The 26,848-nt window shown below is 41.0% G+C and overlaps 3 protein-coding genes and 1 gene segment (V, D, J or C); 1 reads left to right on the top strand and 3 right to left on the bottom strand.

Moving 5' to 3' along the window:
• LOC115566363 (Ig kappa chain V region Mem5-like) overlaps positions 1–26,848 on the bottom strand; it is a 57,545-nt gene that overhangs the window by 9,257 nt on the left and 21,440 nt on the right.
• On the top strand, positions 1,695–11,733 carry slc1a8b (solute carrier family 1 member 8b). Its single transcript, XM_030392207.1, has 11 exons — positions 1,695–2,221; positions 3,637–3,716; positions 4,149–4,364; positions 6,984–7,026; positions 7,139–7,352; positions 8,264–8,363; positions 9,497–9,730; positions 9,824–10,018; positions 10,105–10,239; positions 10,327–10,474; positions 11,082–11,733. The coding sequence occupies exons 1-11, from the start codon at positions 2,063–2,065 to the stop codon at positions 11,226–11,228; spliced, it is 1,671 nt and encodes a 556-aa protein (XP_030248067.1). The 5' UTR covers positions 1,695–2,062; the 3' UTR covers positions 11,229–11,733.
• elavl1a (ELAV like RNA binding protein 1a) lies at positions 12,816–21,236 on the bottom strand. Of its 4 annotated transcripts, none has more exons than XM_030392211.1 (7): positions 21,089–21,236; positions 19,624–19,683; positions 17,745–17,925; positions 17,152–17,255; positions 16,389–16,542; positions 16,033–16,258; positions 12,816–15,766 (listed from the first exon to the last, which is right to left on the bottom strand). In XM_030392211.1, exons 2-7 carry the CDS (start codon positions 19,657–19,659, stop codon positions 15,442–15,444), a joined length of 1,026 nt encoding a protein of 341 aa, XP_030248071.1. In that variant the 5' UTR covers positions 19,660–19,683; positions 21,089–21,236; the 3' UTR covers positions 12,816–15,441. The 4 variants fall into 4 exon arrangements, with proteins under 4 accessions (XP_030248071.1, XP_030248069.1, XP_030248070.1 ...); XM_030392209.1 differs by having other exon boundaries at positions 17,745–17,937; positions 21,089–21,235; XM_030392210.1 differs by having other exon boundaries at positions 16,380–16,542; positions 21,089–21,235.
• On the bottom strand, positions 21,136–26,780 carry tspan37 (tetraspanin 37). 3 transcript variants are annotated; one of them, XM_030392214.1, is made up of 8 exons: positions 25,528–25,730; positions 24,156–24,347; positions 24,007–24,081; positions 23,788–23,886; positions 22,815–22,967; positions 22,615–22,698; positions 22,358–22,470; positions 21,136–21,245 (listed from the first exon to the last, which is right to left on the bottom strand). In XM_030392214.1, the coding sequence occupies exons 1-7, from the start codon at positions 25,588–25,590 to the stop codon at positions 22,393–22,395; spliced, it is 744 nt and encodes a 247-aa protein (XP_030248074.1). In that variant the 5' UTR covers positions 25,591–25,730; the 3' UTR covers positions 21,136–21,245; positions 22,358–22,392. The 3 variants fall into 3 exon arrangements, with proteins under 3 accessions (XP_030248074.1, XP_030248075.1, XP_030248073.1); XM_030392215.1 differs by lacking the exons at positions 21,136–21,245; positions 25,528–25,730 and adding an exon at positions 26,420–26,780 and having other exon boundaries at positions 21,421–22,470; XM_030392213.1 differs by lacking the exon at positions 21,136–21,245 and having other exon boundaries at positions 21,421–22,470; positions 25,528–25,801.

The raw sequence follows: 26,848 nt of genomic DNA, 5'->3' as shown, positions 1-26,848 counted from the left end.
GAAGACGAAAAGACTCTGACACAGACCACTGAACACAGAGCTGACAGGAACCTCACCAAGCACGTGCTATTCTCTGATTCTCTCCCAATCTCTATTTCTGTCTTGTGACATGAGAAAAACTGAAAAATCTACGCAATGAAACATAAACACGTTAACAATACGTTTTTTTAACTGATCTGTTGCTTTGCAGAAACGTTATGTGCTCTGCGCTGCAAACACAACATTGACAAATCATCACCTTAAATTGATATTGCATCCAGAAGTCACAAAGCACCATTATGATTTAGTTGGAGTTGGAGAATAAACAGTAAGTCCATTATTTACACTCATTTAGCTTTGTTTTAGGTCTCTACTGAACACTTGGGGAAATATCTGGCTCAGTAGCTGATAATGCTCCACTGTGATGACTATATATGACTATGAAAACAGCTGCTATGAGAGCAGCAAGACTGAACCGAAACATTTAAGTTGCAGACAGCTAAATAATAAGTTGAATCTCACTATAAAGCCCTGTCAAGCAAAAGGGAAGCTGCCATTGTTCTCACATTCTTATTTACTACAAAAATGTATTCATACCAGCTTTAAGGATGTGTGTTTGGAGTCGAACATTTTGGCTATTTTTTTATTTGAAAAGGGGAATGCATAACATTGGTGACAGTGGTTTCAAGTTATTTTCAGATCTAGCAGAAAGTTTAGGTTTGTTCAATTTGAAAGTCTCAAATTCAGAGTTTTTAATGCTTTGGAATAATAATAATAAATGAATATTTAAAGGAAAGAAAAGACATTTGAAATGGAAACAAATGTCTCTGAGTGTGCGTGTTTCACTTTTCCATCATTCGCTGATCTCGCTGCGTGCATTATTCAGGACGAGGATTAAATGTGATTGGATTGGTTAAAAGGTGACGTCTACAGGCATTGTTGGACAGTCCAATTTGGATCTGTTCCAAGGTCAGCGTGGAGACTGTGAAATCAGATGAGACAGGTCAGCTGGAGGATCAACAACACGCTGGAGTAACCGGAACGGCTGATAACAATGGCTTGTCATTTACATTCTTTAGATTCTTCATTTGACTTATTTTCCTATTATCTGTACATTAATAACTCTGATTACATCTTTTTTTAGGTTTGATTCTGCTGAAATTGCAGCAGGAGATTAATATTGTGTAGATTGATACACCAATTTAGCAGTGATCCTTTGACTGCAAATACATTCTTCTCAAGTTAATTTAAGCGCTTCTCTCGACCAACAAGGCGTTATTTACCCCCCAAAATGCAGTTTCCTGAAGTTAAGGGCCTCTGAACGCACACCCTGACCTCTCTGCACAGAGGACAGAGTGTAACGTCATGGTAAGATCATGTGTCAGCGACTGTCCTGAACATCGAGGACTGATGCCTGTGTCTTACCTTTAGCCTCTGCCCTCTGATAATCCGGCCTGCACAGTGCAGCTCATTCACCTGCACGCTGCTGTGTGACAAATATCAGCGGCCACTTCATTCATGTTCATGCCAATGTTATCTTTTTTGGCTTGGTCTTATTTGTATTTCATTTCAATAACTTTTGTCTGTTTACTAAATGTTGGCTGAATTGTTAAATAACCCAAAACATGACTCACTGAAGGTGGGCAAAAGTTGGTGGTGCTACGACTCTGATTACACGAGAGTCGCAGAGGTCAAGGCTCAAGCAGCTCTATGAATGAGATGACTTACGGGTCCGGCGTAATAACTCATAATAAGCTATAAATGGCGGAGCTGATCAGCACCGAAGTCTTGGCTTTAGCCTCTTTAACAAAGCTTAAGTGGCTGCGGAGGAGTCTCCCTCAGCGTGGGATAGGGATAATCCTTTTAGGCAATGCTTTACCAGGAATCAGTTCGTCGACACTTCCTCTCTCAGACTGGATGAGCTCCCCAGTGCAAGAGAGGACCAACACTGGATCAGACTCAGTCCTCTGCCTCGGCTCTTGGTGGATACACACCGATCAACTTCACTGACCAGGATATCAGGATAACTGTCGCTGCTCAGGGTGGAGGGGGGGCCTGCTGGGACACGGACTGAGTTTGAATCATGTTTGAGAAGATGTTTAAGAGCGTGTTGTCGTCGAAATGCAGGGCGTATATCAGGGACTACTGCAAGAGGAACGGTCTGCTGACACTGTCGGTCATCGCTGTGGTGACGGGCTGTGTGCTTGGATTTGGACTCAGGTCACTGAACCTGTCCACACAGGTATGGATGAATGGATCGATTTGAATTCAACGGGGGGCAATGTGACTGGATGTTAGTCTTAAGTTGATAGAAAGTAGTGGGATATTTGACAACGAGTGCAAATTAACTCAACGTTAATGAAAGGAAGTAACAGCCAGCCTGTTCGAGTTCACACCTCATGTGTCCTGACACTGTAGATAAAGCTGGTTATGTCACAGTGAGAGCAAAAGCAGATAGGTGAGTCAGAGAGCTAAAGGTATCAGAAGAGGTGCAGAAACAGTTGAAGCAGCTAAAACAGATATATTCTAGGTAAACACTGGATCACCTGAGCACTAGAAGGAGGGTGTTTCGAATAGTGGTTTAAGTGTTATAGCATCTTTTAACTCATTGTCCTGGTTTTAAAGCAACAACTTTACTGTTCTGCTTCATTCTCAGGCTCACAGCGCGATGTCTTGATGTTTTCATTAAAATGAAGCTCTATAAACCCACACTACACTACCTGCTGATCATCCAACAGCAGACAGGCGGTTAGCGAAGAGCCAAATATTTCCCTCAGTAGTTTGAGGGAACCAAAACAAAGCTGTGAATATTGAACTTACATTCATCAGGAGGCGAGAACCATGGCTCAAAATGAATCATACAGATGCTCCCTGACATCTGGATGTGTAACTACTCGCTAAGAAGTTAGTCCTATGTACTCAAATTGTGACCATCTGTTATACTTTAAAGGATAGATGTTATTTACACGATCAGACTTATTCTGAAATGTTTATAAATGTCTGTCTAAAGGCTCTTGACGCTACATTGCAGCGATGTAACATGCTGTAAATGGACCGAGAAGCTCATGTGTTTTGGCAGCGGCTGAATCAGTGATAAGTCAATCTAACCTTGCGTGCTGGCAGCCTTCCATAAAACACACAGCGTCATCATCTGCAAAGAAACAAATTTGGGAGGCACAAAGAGCATCAAGGGGACAGTAGCAATCGATCTCAAAGAGTTACTCTGAATGACACAAATAACCGTCTTTAAATTATTTGTCAAATTGATTTATTGGAGAATTTGATTTCAACAAAAGCAAAAAAATATTTGGCCCAAAGAAAATGTAATTAGTTTTATTAGTAATACACACCATTGTTCTCCAAGTGCTGAATCTGAAACTGCATCAAAACAAACTGAACGATTCAATTAAAAAATTGTTGATTTTTTAGTTTCATTACCAACTCATCGAATCTCCTTTGTTTACAACCTTCCCATCCAAAGTGTCCTTTCAAAAAGAGATCCTGTAAGTCTTTGGGTGGCATAAATCGACGACTGGATTTATTTAGCTAACATTGTTTTGTTCTGAACTACACTAGAAACATCCTGACAGGATTTTCAGCTTGAGATATAATTTGGTCTGTGTGATGGTAAACTTCAGGTGTTTCTCTCTCAAACAGGCTAAGATCTACTTCTCCTTCCCTGGAGAACTGCTGATGAGGATGTTGAAGATGTTGATTCTGCCGCTCATCACCTCCAGGTAGGAAAAGGCCTCACCTGTGTTGACACTCCTCTGATACACCAAACAGATAAACATTCTGTTGTTATTACAGCTGCATCAACCACAGAAAACTAGCGTTATATTTGTATCACACATAATCTGGACTTTTGGAGTCCCTCGTCAATGAAAAACGAGAATTCTGGGTAATCCTGGTGGCTGAATTTAAATCTGATCCGTGAAATAATGCTCAACATCATCCCTTCATCCTTCTCTCATTGTCTTCGGTTTAAAGTAATCAACAAACTGATTTTAACACAAGAAATCTGCGATCTTTAAATTATAACGCCTGCATCTAAAAAGTGAACACTGTCCTTAAAAGAAAACACACATTGAAACTAAACGAATTAAGTCTTTCATTCACTGTTTCGGCCACTTTAAAGTTAATATAACGTTTCCTGTAATCCCACCCAGTCTTATGTCCGGCCTGTCAGCCATGGACACAAAGGCAAGCGGTCGGCTGGGAGTCCTGACCATCACCTACTACCTGTGGACAACCTTCATCGCCGTCATCGTCGGCATCGTGCTGGTGCTCATCATCCACCCGGGGACAGGCTCAGAAAAAGATGGCCACCATGCAAGTTCAGGGCCTGTTATGACCTCCGCTGACGCCCTGCTGGACCTCATCAGGTGAATACTGACGGACACAAACACGTTCACACAATGACAACATGAACACAGAGATAGGAACACTTTGACTCAGATGTTACCTGTGATCCCTCTTTCCATGATGGAAGAGTTTCCAGCCATTCAAACAGCAGAGTTAGGCTGTGTCAAGGCCTAGCAGTGCTTCGAGCTAAATGTTAACGTCAGCATGCTAACAATGAACGCAGTGGAAAAGGTAAAAGAAATCAGGGGGTTCTCCACAGGTTGGTCCACTAAACCTCCTAGCAACAAAAGCATGTACGGATTTAAAGGGGCAATATGTATAACTTTAGTTGAGAAGGTAAAAAAATTAACTCAAATTATCAACAGAACAACATAAATAGTGGACCAATCCAGTCCTATTAACTTTTTTCATATATCTTTAAAACGGATGATAGTAGAGTTTCAAGTGGATGATAACTTTTTAAGGCTCATCTCTGCAAAACTGTAATAGCTGGGCTTTGCATCTGTTCATCAATTTTGCTGTGTGTGTGAGCTTGGTTCTTATGGTAATCCTTGCAATATTCCATCAATCGTTGGATGTATTAGTCAGGATATTATGCATCTACTGCAATCAAAGTTCCTGTTCAGACACATTAGATTTCCTGCACATTTTTTGTGAGCCCCTAGCGTAAAAGTTCAAATTGTGCCAGTGGAGATCACCAAAGTCATCACAATTCATCAACTGAGAACCATGAGCGTCTGCACAAACTGTGCCAACTCAGCTACCAGATACTGGGATTTATTACAGGGTGAATTAATATTATAACCCGTTGCTGGTGCTGGACGAAAACTCAAAGGAGTCACTAGGTCTCTCCTCTGGGTACCATGAATATATGAAGTACATTTCACAGAGATCCATACAACAGTTCTTGACGTTTGTCAGTCTGGACCAAAAGTGGTTGGCCTGCATATAACTAGTTTTTTTTCCCCCTTTATTGCTTGTTTTTAAGCACATCCCTCATTAGAGGACATTGCTACCTAACCTGAGTCCTTAGGACAAGGATTTGCTTTGTAATACCATTTAACACATACGGACGACCAGTACAGACCAATTAAAACCAATACAGATCCGGTTTAGACCCTGTGACCTCCCTCAGGCTTCCTCCGGAACAGGATGCCCCCTAATTGCAAAAGCCCACGGCTTCAGTTTGATCCTGGGAGCCGACACAACAGCTTCAGAACATAACAAGTCAGGCTTTGCACAACTCTCAGCAAGCAAAGCTGAAAATGATGTTTCTTCTAATATTTAGCGAACAGCAGGCATCCGATGAAAAATGTGAAATAGCTGATAAAATGGGGCACAGTTAAGTTGATTATCATATGTGATAAAAATCTATAATATCTACATAAAAAACCTGGAGGTCTTACAGTCAGAAGAGGAAGGAAGTGAGCAATTAAGGGAAAATGTGCTTGCAAGATAGTTGCAGCATCACCTCTATGCAGCAAGTCAGCTAAGAATAGAGAGACACTTAATGTGATCTGTTAAGCCTGCACTTTCTGAGAAGGTCCTTACGCAATGTTGCAGACCGGTGTGTGTGTGTGTGTGTTTGTGTTTAGGCTTACTGCTGGGGCCATTCATGCCAGAGGCTCATTAATACCTTCTTCCAAAAGCCTTATTTAAGCGTGCTGGTGTGCTGCTGTAAGCCAGAGTTCAGGTGTACATTTAGTCCAACTCTTACGTGTTCCTACCTGAGGTCAGTGTCATTGACGCATGCTGTATAAATACAGTCCTGGAACACGATCCTGGCTGTCCCCGTGCAATCCTCACCTTGCTAACGTGTGAAGGGCTTTTCGTCATGTGGAAAGTCTCTGCTAGTTTTGTTGGGAGGTATTTTGTTGGTTTTCATGAGTTGCATGTAAGGTCAGACTGTCAATAATATAACATAAACAGTGTTGTGTTCTAATAATTTACTCAATCATAAGAAGCATTTCCATGTAGATTGTACATTCCTGCTTTGAAAACTTTGTCTAAACTGCTAGTAAACAATTTTTTCACTTTAACGTATATTTATTTGTGATGCACAATCTTTATCAGACCCAAAAAATATTGTTGTTTATTTTATCAGCCATTCATTAGATGTGGTGAAATTCAAACCGATAAATAGAGCTGATACAATGAAGCCAAATTCCTTTTACTTACTTTTATCGCACCTTGAAAGTTGTTTTTTTCAATATGCCAATAAACACAGAGAAGAGTGTGTGTGAACGATGGCTGACGTGGCGGAAATAATCCATATTGTGCATCCCTCATCTTCATGAACTAAATGCTGATTGCACAGTGTAATATCTATAGAATAATGACACCACTGTCGGTAAGATCGGTTCCCGTCACCTTCACTTTGCCGTTTTCACTGGCAGCGGACAAAATCTCCTTCATCATTGGTGGAAATTTGAAAATTAACGACTCCATGAATATAAACATTGTTGTTAGAATATTTGCTCCACTCCTGTTTCCATCGACAAGATTTCAGTTTGACCATCATCTTCAAAACATTAACAAAGCTTTCATCACTTCTAATCGAAGCTATTTGCCAGGCTGTACTGCTGAATTATAATTCTTACTCAACATGATCTGATTTGTTTGTTTATTGTCTTTTACAGAAACATGATCCCGTCAAATCTAATCGAAGCAACTTTTCAGCAGGTGAGTGAACAAAATCTCTCAGTGGCTTTCATTATACTACTAAATTACTTCAATGTTCAACATCCTGATATTAACAGCTCTCTGTGATTGTTCCTTTTTCGTCCCACTCCAGTACCGGACCGACCTGGTTCCTATTGTGCAGAACGCTGATGTTAAAGAGTCTCAGGCCAACTATGTGTACGTCATGCCCGACTACCACAACCCTCAGCTGGGTCACCCAGTCTTTCTGGAGATTACCCCTGCACCCGACATCAAGTACAAGATTGTTCCCAGTACCAGCAAGGGCATGAACGTACTGGGGATTGTCATCTTCTCAGCCACCATGGGTAAGATCATCACAGAGCTCACTGAACATCTCAAAATGTTGCTTATTTCAAAAATAATCCTTATAGTGAGACTTTGTAATAACTCACTGAAAGGTTTATAGCTTTTTACATATAACGACTACACAGTTAATATATCCGGTACAATTTAAACTTCTGTAGATCTATTACAAGCCATTATTCTATTCCCTACTTACAACTTTTGGGTTGCCAGGTTGTGAAAAATCCCCTCTGGCTGGTGTTTATTCTGCTCCAACGTGACACTTCTTGGTACTTTAGTTCATCAAGAAGACTCAGATAGAAGTTAAAGGGAAAGCAGCACACTAATAACTTATTAAAAATAAGCCTGCACCAACAAGCACACAAGCAGTCAAAAACAAGCTGATTAGATTTCTTACAAATTGATAAACATTGACCCGACAACCTGCGTCTTCATCAACTTGGTCAACACAACCAAGGACCCCTAACACATAGGTGAAGCACAGCTATTTAAAAAATAGCTATTTAAAATAATAAATAGAAATAAAAAAACACAACTTAGTGTACTCTGAGGACCACTTAGGGATCCTTGACCCTCAGTTGAAGACCCATGAATCCCCCCATATTCTAGCAACCAGTGATGGTGGAAATATTCATTCTTTACTTAAGTAAAAGTTAAAACATTTTTTTTTTTTTTGGGTGAAATATACTTAAAGCTTCTAAAGTCAAATACTCATTTTGCAGAAAAATTACCCCGCAACTATTTTACGATAAAGCCAAAGGGACATTTCACAACCTGACAAGTTATCTTGATTAATGGCACGTATGCATGACTTGTTAACCATTAATTAAGTATTAAATTAACACCTGATCAGAGGCAACTCATAAGGGACAACAAAAACATGTGTCAATGTACTGAATGTTCCCATTCTCAGGTCTGCTGCTGGGGAAGATGGGAGAGCGTGGAGCGCCGCTGGTCAACGTGTGCCAGTGCATCAACGAATGCGTCATGAAGATCATCAACGCTGCCATGTGGTAAGATAGCACACACGGCCCCTTAAAAAAGAGTGTCACGCACGCAAACATGTCCAAAAAAAGACAGACAACACACAAACACACACACACACACACACACACACAGAGTTTAGAGCCAGATTACGTGTAAAAATAAACACCAGAGGGAGTTACAGGTGTTGTTGAGGTGTCCTAACAGCCCCTCGCAGGAGGTGATGAGTCAGCCCTTGGATTGCATTAGTGTGAATTGATCTAAGAGGCACTTTCACAAATAGGATTAGAGCTGAATAACTGTAAATACAAATGAGACCTTTGATTCTTGAAACAATACGACAGCATTTTCAGGGGGAAGGCCGTGACCTCTATCAACTTGAAAATGCCCGTGTGCGCAAAGCTTGTGGATCATCATTAAGACAAGTTTGATGGACCTGTCTTCAGCACCTTTGAGATGAATTGCACTGCCAGACTGAGAGTCTTATCTGGCCCAACATGGCTGCATAGCCTCACTAATGCTCTTGTGGCTGAATGTGAGCAAATCCCTTCAGTCAGGCTACAGAGGAGATGAAGCTGTCACAGCAGGTTAATTTAAAGAGTGTGTGCGAGTGTGATGTTACTGTAGCCACAGTGTTTTCTCGAACGTCCAACACTCCAATCCCTTGTTTTCTTATCAACTCATACAACATGTGCGTTGAGGGTGTCGTGAAAAGTTTCGAGGGCAATAAATAATGACCAAAAAAAGCTGCAGCGAAATCGTTTGTCGCAACCATGACTGTACATTTATGACTTTGGAGATAAAATTCTTGCTCTCAAGAGATTTCTCCTCGAACAAGACTTGTTTTTCTGGTTACGAAAAGGATCTAATCATTTGATAAAAAGGTAAATCTCTACAGAACTATTTTCTGTAATGTTGTCAGTGCGCAACCTCCCCCTGTCAGTGGCATAAACAAGCACTTTTATTGGTCGGAGTTGCCCCAAAGGATTATACAGCAGCTGTGTCCTGGTCGCTAACTGAGGTGATCTATTGGACTGATTCCAAAACCTCAGTTAAGTTGGACTATTTAGACTATTTTTGTTATGCTCATGCACATTCTCTGCCAAAAAGTGAAGGGTAGGACATCCATGATCATGGCCCTCCTCTTCTTTCCTCCGTGTAGGTACTTCCCCTTCGGCATCGTGTTCCTTGTGGCAGGGAAGATCCTGGACATGCACGACCCGGCCCACCTGGGAGAGAAGCTGGGCATGTACTTCATCACGGTCCTGTCGGGTTTGTTTGTGCACGGCCTCATCCTGCTGCCTCTCTTCTTCTACTTCTTCACTCGCAAAAATCCCTTCCCCTACATCAGAGGGCTGCTGCAGGCCCTGGTCATCGCGCTGGCCACGTCATCCAGGTAAGAGGACGCCGTTTGTTTTTACCGGTTCTAGTTGATCATCTTCGGAATGAAGCCCATGGAGAACCCTGACTGTTTCCTCTTCCTTTACAGCTCGGCCACATTGCCAATCACCATGAAGTGTCTCCTGGAGAACTGCGGGGTGGACCGGCAGATCGCCCGCTTCGTGCTGCCGGTAGGAGCCACCATCAACATGGACGGCACGGCCCTGTACGAGGCGGTGGCGGCCATCTTTATCGCTCAGGTCAATGAGTATGACTTGGACTTTGGCCAGCTGGTCACTATAAGGTGAGCTAAACTCTGAGCTCGTTATCTCTGCATTACAAGGTCTTTATATCACATCTCTTAACTCTCCCCGACTCTTGTCTTATCAGTATAACGGCGACAGCAGCCAGCATCGGGGCAGCTGGGATACCTCAAGCGGGTCTGGTTACCATGGTGATCGTCCTGACTTCCGTGGGGCTACCGCCTGCTGACATCTCGCTGATTGTGGCCATCGATTGGGTCCTGTGAGTACCACAAAAATGACTATCCTTTAAAGAGCATCTCTGGGTCTTTTAGAGGTTGACAGGGTTATTTTTCCATCTGATTCTCAGCGACCGGTTCAGGACTATGATCAACGTTCTCGGGGATGCCTTAGCGGCTGGGATAATGGCTCATTTATGCAAGAAGGACTTTGAGAAAGCAGCCACTACCGGTACAGAGACGCCGACTCCTTCCAGTATTGGAGCTACTAACCAACGGGTAAGAAGGACAATCTCTGTTTGCTCAGGGCAACATGGACGTGTATGTGGCCTGTCTTGTGAGGCAGGTGGATTCAAGAGATCAGTAAATCACAGGAGAATCCCCTCACCGGGCTTAAAGTTTGGTTCCAACCAATCTGTGTTTTATAAGGAACCAATGGAAGCAAAGAGTGGGGTTAAGGGTGTGCTGACAAACAGAAACTACGAGGTTAGCGCTGATTCTACTGTAGCACTGGAAAGTATTCCTTCAGGGAAGGAAGAGCAAAGCACTGCAATGAAGGTGTTTCCAGTCCTCTCTCAAAAGGCCTTGAAGTCAAGAGTCTTATGGTTCGTTGCTGTGATTGGTTGAAGTTAGCCCGTGACAGCCTCTGATAAAAACATGGCTCATGCAAATACCTGGCAAGGATTTTCCAGTTGCAAAAAGTACTTCTTGGGTGTTTCTATGTGTCAAAGGTCGATATTGACTACTAGAAATCAAGGAGACCAATAACTGATATTTAGAAAAGATAATTTTTTGCATAAAAATACAAATCTTAGAGTCAGAATCCACAAAAACCAGTTGATTTCCATCTTAACAAACTGTTCTGTCTGTGATGTCTCCCCCACAGAGAGACACGGTCATCTCCTTTGGCAATCAGAGCGTGGCGTTGTCTGATGCTCCTCTCATCACACACCGCTGCGATTACGTGTTCGATGTGGATGGAGACTGCGTGACTGAGAGACCCGTGGCCTGCTACAACCTCTGCCAAGTCTAAAGCACCTTTACACGATTGGATAGCAAGAGACACTGCCTTCTACAGCACAGAGATTCACCTCTCGGGTCCAAAGGTGGCGTCGTCTGGGGCCCGGAAAAATCCGGCTTGGTGACAGCCTTCACCTAAACCTTCATTACTTGATGCACTGTCTGTCTGCACGCAGATTAGACAGAACACGTAACACCTAAATCTTGAACGGACACTCCGAATGCACCTGCAGACATGATAATGTGCTGCGCTGACGTGTAGCAGATGGATTAGTGTTTATCAGTCAGTGGTAGCAGAGATTCACGGCCATGTGTTCAGACCAAATCAGATGGTTTAGATTCAGAGTTCTGGCATTTTTTTTTCCTGCTACGCCTGATTTGGTCTGAACGAGGCCTTTTTTAGACTTCAGTCAAGGTTTTGAGTTGCCTTAACATGATCTCAGTCTCGAAAATGAATCTGAGAACTTGAAAGACTTTAAAGTAAACTGTAAGTGATCAACAACAAGCAAATTTGTATTTCATTGAAGTGAACCTTTATGTTAGACAATGCATTTATGCATAGATATTGAAACATGAATAAGAATATTTACATGGTTTTGATTAGATGTGTTTTTATACCTATGCTTTCAATTGTGTGTTCATGTTTTTTTTTTAATAAAACCTGCTTTATTTCAAATACTGTCAATGACTCGTTATGTTTTAGATCGGAAAATGTTTTCAGAACTTTTTTAAAGTCTGTTATTATTCTACTTTTACCAGTGGGTATCTTTAAAGATTTTGGGGTAGCCAAGCTGAACATTGATAATTTATTAGAGCTATCAAATGAGATTTTTCTGATTAGTGGCTCTCTTAACTACACTCAAACATCTCTGCACTGACATGGAAAACTCAACCACTAAGACACAGACCAGTGGCAAACAAAATGTAACATAGGCCTCTCGTGCAGAAAGCTCTATGGATGCAGAGTTATCATAGGATAAAGGGGATCACTCTGAACAACCTACTGCGATGCAATATCAAGCAGATATATGCTACAGAGCTGCTATACTGCTGCCTTTTCTTTCCATGGGTTTAATAGTCTTTTTTGGTAAAGGCAGTTTTTCCTCCATACTAAATTACATCACCTACGTGTCAAGTAACTTCACGCTGACGTTACAGGTGGTGCAGAAAAACATTCTCAGTGTTCATGGTGGTGTAGAACAGGAAATATGGAGACATGCCTCCCCCTCCTGGTCCCAGAAGGTAATAACTGGGCCAACACAATGTGACCAAGCTAACGGCCAGTGGACATCACAAGATGCATCATAACAATGCTATTAAATTACACTTCATTTGTGCATCTACTTGTTAAAACAGGAAATACAGTTCACCTGAAAGTGAAAATTCAGTCATGCTGATGTAAAGCGATGATGACGGTGGTGCAATTTTGCAGTCCACAAAACAACGCGGCAGACTTCACCTGTCTTTCCATCAGCTTGAGTAGATGACTGAATTTGACTAACTGTGCACTGACATGTCGATACACTTAGCGTTTGCATAGAGAATCACTTTTTCAGCAAATCCACAAAAAGCTTCCCGAGAGACATTTCATTCTTTCAACTTTGAAAAGCCACCATGTTTTTATTGAAATGATCCAATGTTAGAAGACATTTAATGGACTTCAATTTAGTGTCCTTCATAAGCAAGAAAAACAAAAAAATCAATCAGTAAAAACACTCCAACAAAGTAACAAGTATGTCCGCATACATTGTCAAATAAATACCTGCGCCTGCTCTGATGTAAAATACACCATTTCCTCTTATAAATTAAGGCGGAATGCAGTTTATTCTGACTGCCCCTAAAACAAACTCGCTTGCATCTTTCATGCAACTCCAACTGGACTGCTGAGAAAAATAAGCAGTAACAAAACGTCAGTAGAAAAAAAAGGAATAAAAAAAGATGAGGCCAAGACTACAACAAATTTCTTTCACCTGCTTTGAGCAAGTCATGAAATATTGCACAAAGTTAAGGTTCATGACACAAAAATAAGATGAAAATACTAAATCAAAAAAATCACTTTTAAGACCAAAATCTGAAGCATGTGATGGGAAAACTCATCTCAGAGAGGGCACAGATTGAAGAGGCATTTAAATTAAGCTTTAGGGGGGGGGGGGGGGATTATAACTGGTTTTAAAAGTGAAAAGCCTAATACACATGAGCAAGGATCATTTGCTACTTGTAACTATCACTGTGTTTATCTGTTCAATTACTGCGGTCAGGTTACAGCCAGAACAAGTTCTAGTACCGATGCTAAAGCTCCGCCTTTCAACCGACGTGTAAAAACAAGACAATCTACCAAATTCTTTACTCTTAAAAGCTGCGATATGCCAATAATCTTGACGAATGATATCAGAAGTGTCTCACTGGGCAAGTAATAAAAGCAAAGTCCTCACTTGTTGAATTAATCTCCAATAGACAAAGATCAGAGCAACAGCTGTAGGTGTAAAGGCCTAAATCTGCAAGTAAACAGTATAAACTTATTTACAGTCCGGCTTCCCTTTATAATTACAACACTGGAGTCAACAAATTTAGTGTAAATGTAAATAATCCAGGATTCAAAAGCAGGTTTAGTGAGTCAGATGTCAATAAATAAGCCATTAAGTACCATTAAGTACCCCAAGTGCCATCATACAGCTTCAGCTTTTCAAGTTATGTTGCTCTTCAGTGGTTCAAGCTCAACAGGCAACTGGTTGCTGGACTGTCACTTTCCTTCAAGTGTCTGTGTGCAGGTTAAATAATCTTGTCTCAACTATAATTGGTCCACATATTGTTAATTTAAGCCCGTCTAAGATGTTCAAAAGCCTCCAGTCGAAACTTTTTCAGGGATCTTTCATCAACACTGCAGCTTCGCTTCTAGAAAAACAACAGAACAAAACTTCAAACCAAATCCTAAAAAAAAGGTAAATAAAAAAAGAAACAAACCAAACAAAACTTTCAGCAAAAAGAAATAAAATTTAATGGTTTATGCTCAAAGAGAAACAACCAAAACAAAAGAAAGGAAGAAAAAGAAAGCAAATTTAAACTGAAATCATAAACAAAGGCCATTAATGTCTCTCCAAACTTGAGATAAGCACTCGTTAAAACAAGTTTGTAACTTACAGTGCAACAAAAATCTATGCCTTTAAAAATGGAAAAAAATCCAAACAAAAGGAAAACAAAATAATTAAAAGAAAAAAGGGAAAACTAAACAGAACAGACGGCAAACTGAGCCAAATCGATGTTATTCTCAGTCAGCGTCAGATAAAACCTAAGTACCTTCTCAAAAATAAAAATTAAAAGGTTTAAAATTACTTTGTGTGCATCTCCTCACATAAACTCTTGTGGTGTTGTAGGATCTAATCTCTCCCTGCTTTTGGTCCATCTTAATTCCATTATCATTGACTCGGGTTCATATTCAACAGGACTCTTCTGAAATACAATTTATAATAATAAAAAGACACTTTGCACAGGGACAGAACAAAACAGAAAAACATTTCCCTCCAGAGCTTGTCGTGTTTAAAACCTTCAACCTGGTCGGAGGGCAGGCAAAAAGTCTGATCAACATCAAACAGACTGATATTCATGGTAACCTAAAACAGATTGGTTAAAAGTGCTTTGCTCTAAGATTAACTCAAGACAGTGAGTGGTTTCGTAGGTCTGCATCCACTCTATGATAATTTAAGGCATCTATTTCTACTTTTGACGAGGACCCAGAACTGAGCGCAATGAAAGGACCACTGCCTACGGGCAAAATATTGTTCTTCCCCTTCTTTACAATTAATCATCCACTGAAATGCTGATACTTAGGAACACATTTCAGGGCTTTCCTTATGCTCCGTATTTTCAGTGCACTGCTAAAAACTTTATCTAGTCCCCACAGTTAAACATGCAACACATACAGACAGTATTTTAGCTTTTAAGATAATTTTCAAAAGTAATCTTGGGGGTTTCATGAGATTTTTCCTTCTCCATTCCCTCCTTAAAAATGAAAACTACCGGGTGTCCTCAAGCCCCAAGCATGAGTACAAAGATGAAAAAACAACAACTTTTAGACAAGTAGAAAGGTGCAGAGAGTGAACATCTCATTTAACTCTGAATACACTAAAACTCAAACAGATGTGTCAGACTTTGCAAACTTCTCTCTGCATTAAAAGCCTGCCACAGCTCATTTCATCTCTCCTCTACACCTGATTGTCCAAACTCGCTCTCTACTTGTGGCCCTTGCTGGTCTTAAAGGACACTTGCAGTATCTTGTCTCCGAGCCGGTAGCCGTTCAGGCTGGCGATAGCCATGGCCGCCTCCTCGTAGTTCGTCATGGTGACGAAGCCGAAGCCCTTGCACTTGTTGGTGTTGAAGTCACGGATCACCTTGACGTTGGTGACGGCGCCGAAGGGACCGAACATCTGCCAAAGAATGCTCTCGTCTGCGTCCTGGCCCAGGTTGTAGATGAAGATGCACCAGCCGGAGGTTGAGTTCCCGGGAACGCTGACCCCTCCCATGCCACCCATGTGGTCGACACCCATGGGGGAGAACCTGGAAATGAGAATGTTAGAAGTACATCGTCGATTAACGCTAAAACCGAAGTGAAAGTTCACCAAAACTGCAACAGTTCTTTCGGCGAGCTGCTCATTTTAGGTCTGCTGCAAACCAATTCTTATTTTCATTACAGATTGTTCTGCCAATCCCATTCTTGATTAACTGCTGCCATCTAATGTTAAAATTAATGGAGTTGAAGATATTTGGGCTGAAAATAGAAAAGTCCGACTGAGTGCACGCACACAGTCATAAAAGTCTCTTACCTAAACCGCTGTGCCTGGTGGTGTAAGGGCCCACCGAAGCGCCGGGACTGGTTGTGGTAAAGCTGCGAGATGAGCTGTGTGTTCTTCGCCTGGTTTGGGTTGGCAGCAAACTTCACTGTGATTGGCTCAGCGGCTCCGGGTGGTTTTTGGCCATTCAGGTTCTTGACTGCTTCCTCTGCCTCCGCCCGCTTGTCAAACCGGATAAAAGCCACCCCACGAGATGAACCTGGGCAGGAGAAAGCAGCTGGTGACAATCTGTATACAAGCAGCCTAACCGCTGCTTTATATCATTGTCAGTAAAGGCTCCGTGTGTTGCTGTATTTTTGAAAAGCAAGGAAGTCATTCACCTGTCGTACCTGTGGCCTGATCAACAAGTACACGAGAGTTAATGATGTGACCGTAACGTGAAAACATGTCCTCCACGTCCTTCTGGGTCATGGACTTTGGCAGGCCGCTGATATATAGGTTGGCATCTTTAATTGTATCAGAGCTGGGGCGTGCGTATGACACCTGGCAACAGGAAGCGACAATTTTTCGGATTAAAAGGCGTTTGACATTTGTGTACAAAACAAAAGAAACAAAACTATCAAAAAGTACAAGTATTGACATCTATTAAACTGTTGACGTTCTAATAATCTTTTGGATTTAGAGGGCAATTATATCAGGTGTTTTATACGATACAATAATGAATTTATTCATCTGAAAGGTTTTGTCTCAACAAAATTAACACTTTTGGAATAGAAAGTTACAAAAGAAATGAAATGATCAAATAAGCAAACTGTCACCTAAGTAGTTTTAGGTATTAAGTCTTCAATCGGAGCAAAAATGAGTCAGAAGCATAACGGCAACAAAAAGGAAATCAAGCTGATCGAAAAAGGCACGTTTTTTAAGGCATTAAATACACTAAGTTCAACAAAATGTGTCAAATAAAATAAGTAAAATTAAAGTCAAACTCAGACATGTCAGATAGGGCAGTAGGTGAGCTGAGCTGTAAAAGCAGTATCACTTCCTCGGGCTGACATGTACTAGCTAGTTAGCGGACAGCACAGGAGCCATAGGAGAGTTATATGACATGACATCTTTGGTTTGAGAATTGTAGAACACCTTATTGCACGTTACCTTGATAGTTTTGGACTGTAGCCTTAGTCCATTCAGTGTACTGATAGCTCTGTCTGCATCACTAGGGTTAAGATAGTTAACAAATCCGTACCCTAAACTGTGGCCTAGAGAAAAAAAAAGGAAAACAATAAAATAAAACAAAAAAACGTTGTATAGTTCAAAAAAACCTGCAAACAAATAAACAAAAGCAAATCTTAACATTGCATGCTAGTCTAAACAAACAAATAAACAAACAAACAAACTGTCTACAGTTAAACAGGGTTGGAGCGGTTGGAATAAATAAAAACTTTGTGGTGGTAAAAAAAAACTGAAGTAGGAAAACAATTTGGGAAATATTTCAATAAAAATTAATTTATTATAATATCACTGAGGAGCCAGAAAACAGGCCTTTAAAGGACATCCTGTCGGTAACGACAAGGTCATGTGAAAATGAGTGACAGGCGGAACTATTCTCAGAGTCATTAAGATGAACCACCACTGATACAGTCAGAGGTTGTAGTGCTTTGCAAATCTTTTGCCATTTAAAACAAAATCTTGTGTTTAAATGTCGATCTGGTCTGTCACAAGTGATATCGCTTCAGAGCGGGGCATACCTGCAACTTTATCTCGAATCAGCTTGGCGGACTCCACCTCTCCGATGCTGCTGAAGAGGCTCCGCAGCTCGTCCTGCGTCATGCTCTGAGGCAGGTAGTTCACGATCAGGTTGGTCTTGGAGTCCTTCCCTTCGTCCCCTCCCATGTGGTCTTCATAACCGTTAGACATGTCATACACCTCCTGCAGGTCGGCCAGGTGGGCAGAAAAACACAGAGCAAGGTAAGTACGCAGGGGTGGGAATGACACAATTAACCCCAACATACCAGCAAGACTTTTGGGGCTTTAGAAATCTTAGCCAGAGCCACAGTCATTATAACAGTATTAGTAGTATCTCCTTGATAAAGCCTAAATCTTCATGAACAAATGATAACCCTGTTATATACTCCAAGAATGAGGATTAGCTTCCTTTAACCGTGGAAAATGCCTGTTTCAGTTAAGTGATGGGACGTGCTGGATGCCACGCCCATAAGTCACCAACAGTATAATGTTTGCAATGAATAAGTTGGATAGAATTAAGTAGTTGATCATATGATAATAAAAATAATCATTAGTTGCAGCCCTACACTGGTTTCAAAATGTTTGCTGCACAAAAACAGCCTGATCCTTCTCTAATAAAACAAGAATAAAGGCCGTCAACTCTACACTTGCACAAACGCAAAAGGAAATCAATTCAAACACATGACTTTCATGGCCAGCAGCACAAAGTCAAAATACAGCGAACAACCAGTGTGCCATAGAGGTCCTATCATTTATACTCTTCAGGCCTCACTGACCCTGCTACCTCAAGCAACCCCATCACAGCACTGACAGGAATACAATAACACAAACTAGAGCACACAGCGGGTACAACACTATAAGGCACATGCACTGAGAGATATTTTATCTAAAATACAATCTTCTTCGTCCTCCACTCTTCAAAAAGACGTTAGGCAGATTCATGAAAATGCAAAATTATCAGCTGGCCGGAGGAATCAGGGACTACATTAAGTTTAGATGCCAAAACATTCACTGAGTCCTTTCAGAGGGTTTAATTGTAAGTGTGTCCATGTGGTGTAACTGCAGTTTCCAATGCGACAGAAAACCAGGGATTGAAAGGTTCATGGCCACATGACAATAACTACTTATATCACACAAGCATGTGACTGTAGTTAAGCTGCAACTTGTTCTCAGTTCAGTGGTTTACACTAAGTCTTCTTCAAACGTAAACAATGGTCTGCAATGTAAAGGCCACACATTTGAGATTTACATCTGAAAAGTAGGTAAGTAACAGAGTCACAGGTCAGTTTTTAATCTAAATGGTCTGAGATTAGTTTAGTTAACAATGTTAAGTGCTCACAATAAGAGTAGAGCCCAACTTCAAAACGCTTTTTTAAAAAGCAGCTTCCGCTATCTGTTCAGCAGAGCTTGTCCTGGTGGACACATTTGCTTGTGGCTGAAATGGGATCAGGCCTGAAATGGGAACTAGTCCAGCGGTCAACCTGACAGAGGTCCATTCATGCAAGAGAAGGGTAGTGATTGTGTATTCTGGTGGGTAAGATACGCTGCCTGAGAGGATGAATGAGAGTCCTGTATTAAACTAGTAAACATGGGCATAGCCGCTGGGAGCTGGTATGTATGTGTGTGTGTGTTTGATTTCTCTTAATGCCGTCTCACTTTTAACAAATATTCAAATCAATCGTTCCAGCAAAATCACTTTGCACAGTCACGACATCTGCTACACAAACAACAGCAGGGCTATGTTCCTTTTTGAGCACAAAGTCTAACTGTATAGTGTGCCTGCACATTTACTGGCAACAGACTCATCATGAATCAAAACATCTAAAACGCACTGCTGACATTCAGTTATAAAGGCCACATGCTGTATACTCGTATACTCACTTTCAAGTACTTAATGTGTCCTCGACGAACTGCCATGAAGACACTTCACTGCTCCGGAGGCTGAGTGGAGAGAAGACAAAAATCAAACAACTCTGTCAATGTGGCAGTGAGCAACCAGGCAAATTTGCTGTCTAGGGAACATTAAATGAAAAAAATATGCGCTTAATAACAACCGAATGGACGACAAAAGTTTGACATCTGCTTCCTTAATAAGGCAAAACACAACATCACCACAAATTGAATATTTGTAAATATTTTATGTGGTTCTTAGCTCTTCAGGGGGGTCATGAAGAAATGCTGAATAAAAAAAAACCTCTAGATGAGACAAAACATGTCTTCAGGAAACAAAACAGTCGGTTGTTGAAGCTGCATAACCAGGGGATAATTTAAAGTCAATATTAACAAGAATGACAAGAATCGCTGGATGTTTCCTGTATTGTAAGCATTCATAACTAAAGCATCACTCACCCACTATTAAAGTGAGGAAGTTACAGGTTTATTCTAATACATTTTATTCAAATAGTGCTCCTACATTTTAGATCAGTAAGCACTAGCACTCCTGGTGGAAAACTACTCTAATGTGTCAGTGTTTTCTATCTACTAACCAGTGGAAAGAGCAGCATCACAGTGGAGCTGTTGTGGCAGGAGGGTTGGGTCATAATTTAGACGTGGAGTTTGAATGAATGAATGAATGAATGAATGAATGCAAAGCAGAGAGTATAATTATCAGATGGGCTTCCTCACAATGTCACCTGCTTTCTCTGGATAAGCACCTTTAACCTAGCACTTGAATTCCAGAACCAGCTCATGTAGCTGTCATAAAACCTGCTCGTATTTCTTCAGTATGTTCAGGTGCTGCAGAGGGGCGACACAGCCCTCAGAATACGATAGCAACTATTACAATTACAACAGAAAATAGCTAAACATTGACTTCTGCAAACACATGTTCAGTTTTAATTGAGCAGTTTCGTTTTATAACGTCACTTCATGAGTTGATCTGGAAACGTGTAGAGGCCTGGCTAGCGTCTGCTAGCGTTAGCATGCTAGCAGCTGCATGCTCCCATCGCTCCCCTGATTAGAAGGGTAAACAAATGTCCAAACAATTGTGACAAAAACGAGGCATGCTATTACTATCTTAATCTTCATCGCGTACAGACAACACAACCACTCGCGTTACGTAAAGAGGACAGGTTACGTGGCGGTGTCTCGCTGTGTTAGCTAACGTAGAGCACCGTGCCCCTATTTTGGAGAGCGTCGGATCAATGCATTTCAGTCCCCGCGCCCAAACCACAGCGGCCTGCTAACAGGCCACGGAGGCTAACGTTAGCCACCGCTAGCTAATGAAGGGCTCCCCGGGCCGCAGAGGAGCGGCATGGCAGCCATTCCCGACTGACAAACACCGAAATGTCAACGTATTACAACTGAGAGGCCTCAGGAAACACATGGCGACATTTTGTAATCTTACCAGAGTTTAGTAGGTAGTTTCGTTTGTGCTGCCTACTCCTATTTTTTCCCTTCTTTGCACCGTTGACTTCCCTCCAAGTCGGCCTCACGCAGTGAAGAAACCGAGGAAGGAGCTACGTGACGAGACGCGCCACGCCCACCCGCGTCCAGCCACGCCTCTGCAGAGGAGACAGCGTGGTCAAGATCCAGGTCAACATGCACTGCTGAAACAGAGCTAAATCACGTGTTACTGGGATATATTGTAGATTCAGTTTTCAAATACTATGCAACTCATTTTGATACAACTGCAGATTACAGATTTGTAAGGAAATCTCATGGAGACTAAAAATGTACGATCTATAAACATTTTATTGGAGGTGTTGACAGATTATATGGGATAAACCACACATTAACAGACTTATAAGATGAACTACATTACATTTCCAACAACAAAGACTTGCTGCATGATTTTGGTTTGGTTTTTGTACCCTAAGAATAAAAAAAACATACTCAACATTGTTTAATCAATTGGAATCTCCAGTTTGACCCCTAAAATAGACACATCGTTGCCAATGCGTACAAAACATGAAATATTGTTTAGTGATACCACAATGCTCGATTGTGGTTTCTGTACTGATCACCGTCATCAAACGTGCGTACCCAGTTTGCAGTGAGAGCAAACATTACATTTCAATAGTTCTTGTACCACATGTTGTGTTTTGATGAGGTCAGAGGGAGAAAAGGTATTTCAGGTAAAAAAAAAAAAAAAAAAAAAAAAGGGAATGATTTTGCAATAAACATGAGGCTAAAACAATAATTTGGGATTTTGATCTGGTTGAAGAGGCCATGCACGATGTAAAGCTTATCTTAACTCAAAATAGACGAGGATGTTAGTTTATCGGTGTGTTTTTGCAGGTTTTGTTTTGTTTGTGTAGGCAAACAGTAGCCTACACATGGTCAGTACATTGTAATGCATGCAGAGACACTCAATGCAGCGAGTGGGCACACAGAGTAGGAAACAAGGGACTGCATACATCACTGAGAACTGTCTGCCCTATTATGACCAGAGCAGTATCATACAATGAAACTGTAATGTTTTGTAGTGTACTGGAGTACTCATAATTTCCCAGTCTGGGATCATTAAAGTAATTCTATCTATCTAAATCTGCATTAGTCAGCAGTAGTGAGGGTGAGAGGTCTCCAGCACAGGAGCAATCGTCCTGACAACAATCCCTATTATATCTTGATGCACATTTACACAATATAATATAGCATAATGTAGTATTATTACATCTGGACTGAGCTCTCCCAGCTGCCACAGTGTCTTTAGTTTTTGCCCAGGACTTGATATTCAATTAACGGTTGTTCCCTCATCAGCTGTGTGATCGTCAGAAACAAAGCAATCTGCGCGAGAAGAGGAAAGAAAGGAGAGGATTCTAGTTAACAGCCAGATAAGATAATACTCAATAATTTGAAAATGAAACGTGGTAGTGCAGCTTGTTCGTTTAACACATGAACATGTTATGCCAAGCTTGAAGTCTTTCGTACCTCAACCAAAAACACCAGTGGGGAGCCCCAGATGATGAAACTCAGCACAAACTGGAAGACCATCTCCAGCTTCACCTGGCAGCCCTGAAACGGAGACGCATTCGAGAAGAAAGAGAGAAACAGAAGGATACAGCCAGACATTAACACCGGAGATTTTTCATGTTCATGAGAGCGCAGTTTGTCTGTAAGCTCATGTCTACCTGTGTGTACAGCTGCCATGGCTGGTCCAAAGTGCCGTTGCAGGAGGTGAAGGTAGAGTTGCAGCAGCTGTGAGGAACCGAGTGTCCTCCTGTACGGTTAAACCAGGAGGTGTCCAGCCAGTCCTTGTAGTCATGGACACCACAACACTGCAACTAAAGACAGGAATCAGAAGACAAGACACCCTGTCACTATCAATCAGAATTAAACCAAAACAGATAATACGCTATCAAGGGAAGATGGAAGATTTTTACATCAAAGAGAGCATCTAGTGGCCATTAGAGGAATTACAAACCACAGGGTATTTAAAGGGCACGTTCACCCCAATGCTGATAGACAGTCAAGAGAAGTTTTGTAGCCTGTAAAACATTTTTGAAGCATCACAGCAAAACAGCATGGAAACTGTTTTTAAGTGTAAAAAAAGGAGAAAAAGAATAGAACTTAAAAACAAAAAATGGCTCCATACAGCTCGTTCTGCATGGTCTCCATTCGCCATGAGATCCCAAAGTGATTTGAAAAGATGTTATTTGCGATCGTTTTAACGCAGAAACCATTAGCACACACAGCGTCTGCAGGAGCTCGACTGCACGTTGGTTGGGTTTACATTTTATCAAACAAGTCACCATCTACTTCACCTGATTTCAAGGTGTACTATGTAGTTTGGGGGGGGAGAAATCAGACTCAGAAAGTAGTGCACTTCTAACAATCAGTAGTAGATAATGACTAAAATTTCATGTTTAGTTGAACTTGTCCTTTAATACTTATTTCAGCAGTTCCTCTTTAGTTGTTGCTGCTTGATTTCATGTCACTATTTGCTCGTTGCCTTTTGATGAAGCAAATTATTGGCTGTATTTGTTCTATCCAGGTATTATTGCTTTGGATCAATTTCAGAGTGTTTCTGACATTTTGAAATGCTACATCACTTTTAAGCATCAGATATAAACATGCCGCAGGACTTATTACATGAACACACACCTCTGCTTGTGTAGCATCCACTGCACGGGAGTTGGGGTCCTGGCTGCTGCCTTTGTATTTCTGAAACACTCGTCTGAGGGGAGCTATCTCTGAATCCAGCTAAGCAAAAAATGAAGTTTGCACAAACAACATCAGTGTTTTATTTTGTATTCCAAGAATAATCTGCAGTATCGTGAAAACACATGCTGTCCAGTGAATTTTGGTATGTAGGTCACGTACCTGTGTTGACTGAAAATAAGCCAACGCTGATGCTGTACTCTCCAGACAAAAGACCAAAACTAGCAGATAAACAAACTGGAGAAGAAAACAGTTTCATTATGTGAGGTTCAAACACTGACTTACATACAGGTATCCACACACAACCTTACCAGTCCCTGCAGAAAGGTGGAATCTTTGATGCTCAGCCAGGAGCCGAGGCAGCCGGTGGCCACCAGGAACGCGGCACTGGAGAGGGCGAAGACGGCCGGCAGGGTGATGTAGGTGTGAGAGAAAAATAAGCTGTTCTGTCTGAACTTCATCAGCAGGTAGACTCCACTCAGGCCCACCACCAACCCCACCACCTGGAAAATACAAGAATGCAATGTTTTTCAGTGTGGATACATTGTAAATCTACTCACCGATAGCCAGAATCTAGACAGGACAACGCTATATGGCTTTAAGAGAAATCACAAACATTGATAATTAGAGTCAATTAGGGTCATCCAGGTCACAGTATACAGTGTATACAGTACATCATAATACCTGTGTACATTTCTGACAGAACATTGCTTTCAAAACTCCATTACATTTAATATCTGTTACATTATTTACATGAGTGAAATAATATTATAACACTATACATGCGCTATATTTATTTGACTAAACTTACTCAAGTACTGCACTTAAGTAAACATTTTAATTACTTAGTATTTCACAATTTTCTGCTACTTTATACTTGCACTCCATTACTTTTTGGACACAAATGTTCTGCTTTCTTCCAATTTCACATTTATTTGCTATCTTAAGTTACTAATTACTCTGCAGATTGCAAGCTCCAACCGAACCATGTAAAGTAAAATGTTTCTTGTTTTATCGGACATCTAATCTCTTGATTCTGATAATCAGAAAATCATAAACAGCCAGGCCGATCATCAATCGATCCATAGTGAACAATATATACATAGGCGACATGCAACATTTTGTTTAATTTACCTTTACTTGGACATTTAACATCAGATACCTTAGACTTTTATTCAAGAACTATTTGTACGGTTGACTTTCACTTTTACCAAGGTAGTATTTTAACACGATATCTTTACTTATTGATAAAAAGGCTTTTACAGAACTGCTTAAACAATAGAAATGAGTTAAATGGCAACACAATCACAGCCCTGTGTAGTGACAAATTACAATATTATTATATATATATATTTTTAAAATAGATATGTGTTAAAGATATAATAAAAAAAGAGCTGCCAGTTCACTTCCAGTTGCCCTTCTCTGCAGTGTTCATGCTGTATTTCTTCTCAGTTCCTGTTTCTGCACATGCACTCTTGTGTCACATGATGAGTGTAATCAGTCATATTTATGTGTTTTAAGGGCAACATTCAAACACAACGCTGGAGGTGATTTCTTCTTCTTGTAGCTCTGCTGTCACATAATTTCATACAGGAATAAATGGTAACTTCATTAATAAAACCTGTATAAGTGTCATCACTTGCAATATTGAATAGCAAATCAGAAACTGATTGTCTTACATACCCACAGAAGTTGACACATCAGCTGAAGAGCTGTTTTTAAAGCGTTCTGTCTCCGATCACTCATTTTCAGCGCTAACACAAAGGTGGTCCTAACTGAACCATGAAGCTTTTATGTAAAGAGACGATATCAGTCTGTTGGATGAAGCGCTGAGGCAAGTCATTTTCATGTAGAGTTTTCGCAGACTATTGCAACTTTCCTTCCGGGATGGCTAAAGATCAACTTCCCCAAACATCTCTGACAGTAAACCACAGCCTCAGCTTTGTTTTACAGGCATTATAACTGGTTAGAGGTGGAGCATAACGACATACTTGTCATTCCACTCTGGGCTGCATGTGCCTGACAGCCTCACAACAAGTTTTTCAAAACCTTCACATCAAGTAGAAAGCATGTGCTCTATTTGCTGATTTTTTAACTTGAATATCTCTGATAACCTGAAGGATTAAATGATCAACACATGATGATTATATGGAATATGGAGCATTCCTGTAGATTAAACAACCCAACAGCATATAAAGTTGTTCAAATTAGCTCAACCTTCAACCATCTATAATGCAGCAGCAACATTATAGTCAAACCATGACAGGATTTCTCAGCAAAATGAAGACTTCTGAAACTTTAAGCACATTTTTCTGATAAGTCTTACATACAGCAGGACTTTCACTGGAAGTAGGCTGATGCTACTTTATTTAAGTGGTCTGTATAGTTATATGTAAGACCTGACACCCCGTGTCTGATGGGCAGTGATACTTTATGTCATTCAAACTGAATTAAAGTGTTTTTAACATTCACCTGTGACACCTGTAATGTGTCTTTGCAATTCTATATCTGATCAACGCTGCCCTCTTTTGGCTTTAAGTAGGATAACGTCAAAAAGAGAGATGAAAAGTCTTACCCAGGCCTGGACCAGAGTAGATATATACTGATAGTGTCTTCCAGTGAAATAAGATATTTTAGGACTTTTTCACTTTTTGCTTGGTGAGGTTCCTGTCAGCTCTGTGTTCAGTGGTCTGTGTCAGAGTCTCTTCCTCTTCAGCAGCTGCAGTCGCTTCCTGCTGTAACAGCTCAGAGTCTCTGCAGTCTGACTGAGGGAGGTTTTTGTACCACCACAAATCACTGTGTGAACGGCCAGTCATTGTTTAAATTATGGATACTCTTACAGTAATAAACTGCTGCATCTTCAGTCTGAACTCCACTGATGGTCAAAGTGAAGTCAGAGTTGCTTCCACTGCCACTAAACCGAGCTGGTGTTCCTGATTGGCGTGTGCTCACATAGTATATTAAGAGCTTTGGAGTCTGTCCAGATTTCTGTTGATACCAGTGC

The sequence above is a fragment of the Sparus aurata genome, chromosome 16 (assembly GCF_900880675.1).
Source record: "Sparus aurata chromosome 16, fSpaAur1.1, whole genome shotgun sequence".
Classification (NCBI taxonomy): Eukaryota; Metazoa; Chordata; class Actinopteri; order Spariformes; family Sparidae; genus Sparus; species Sparus aurata.
Note: the sequence above shows the minus strand (reverse complement) of the source record. Positions and strands in the feature narration are given on the sequence as shown.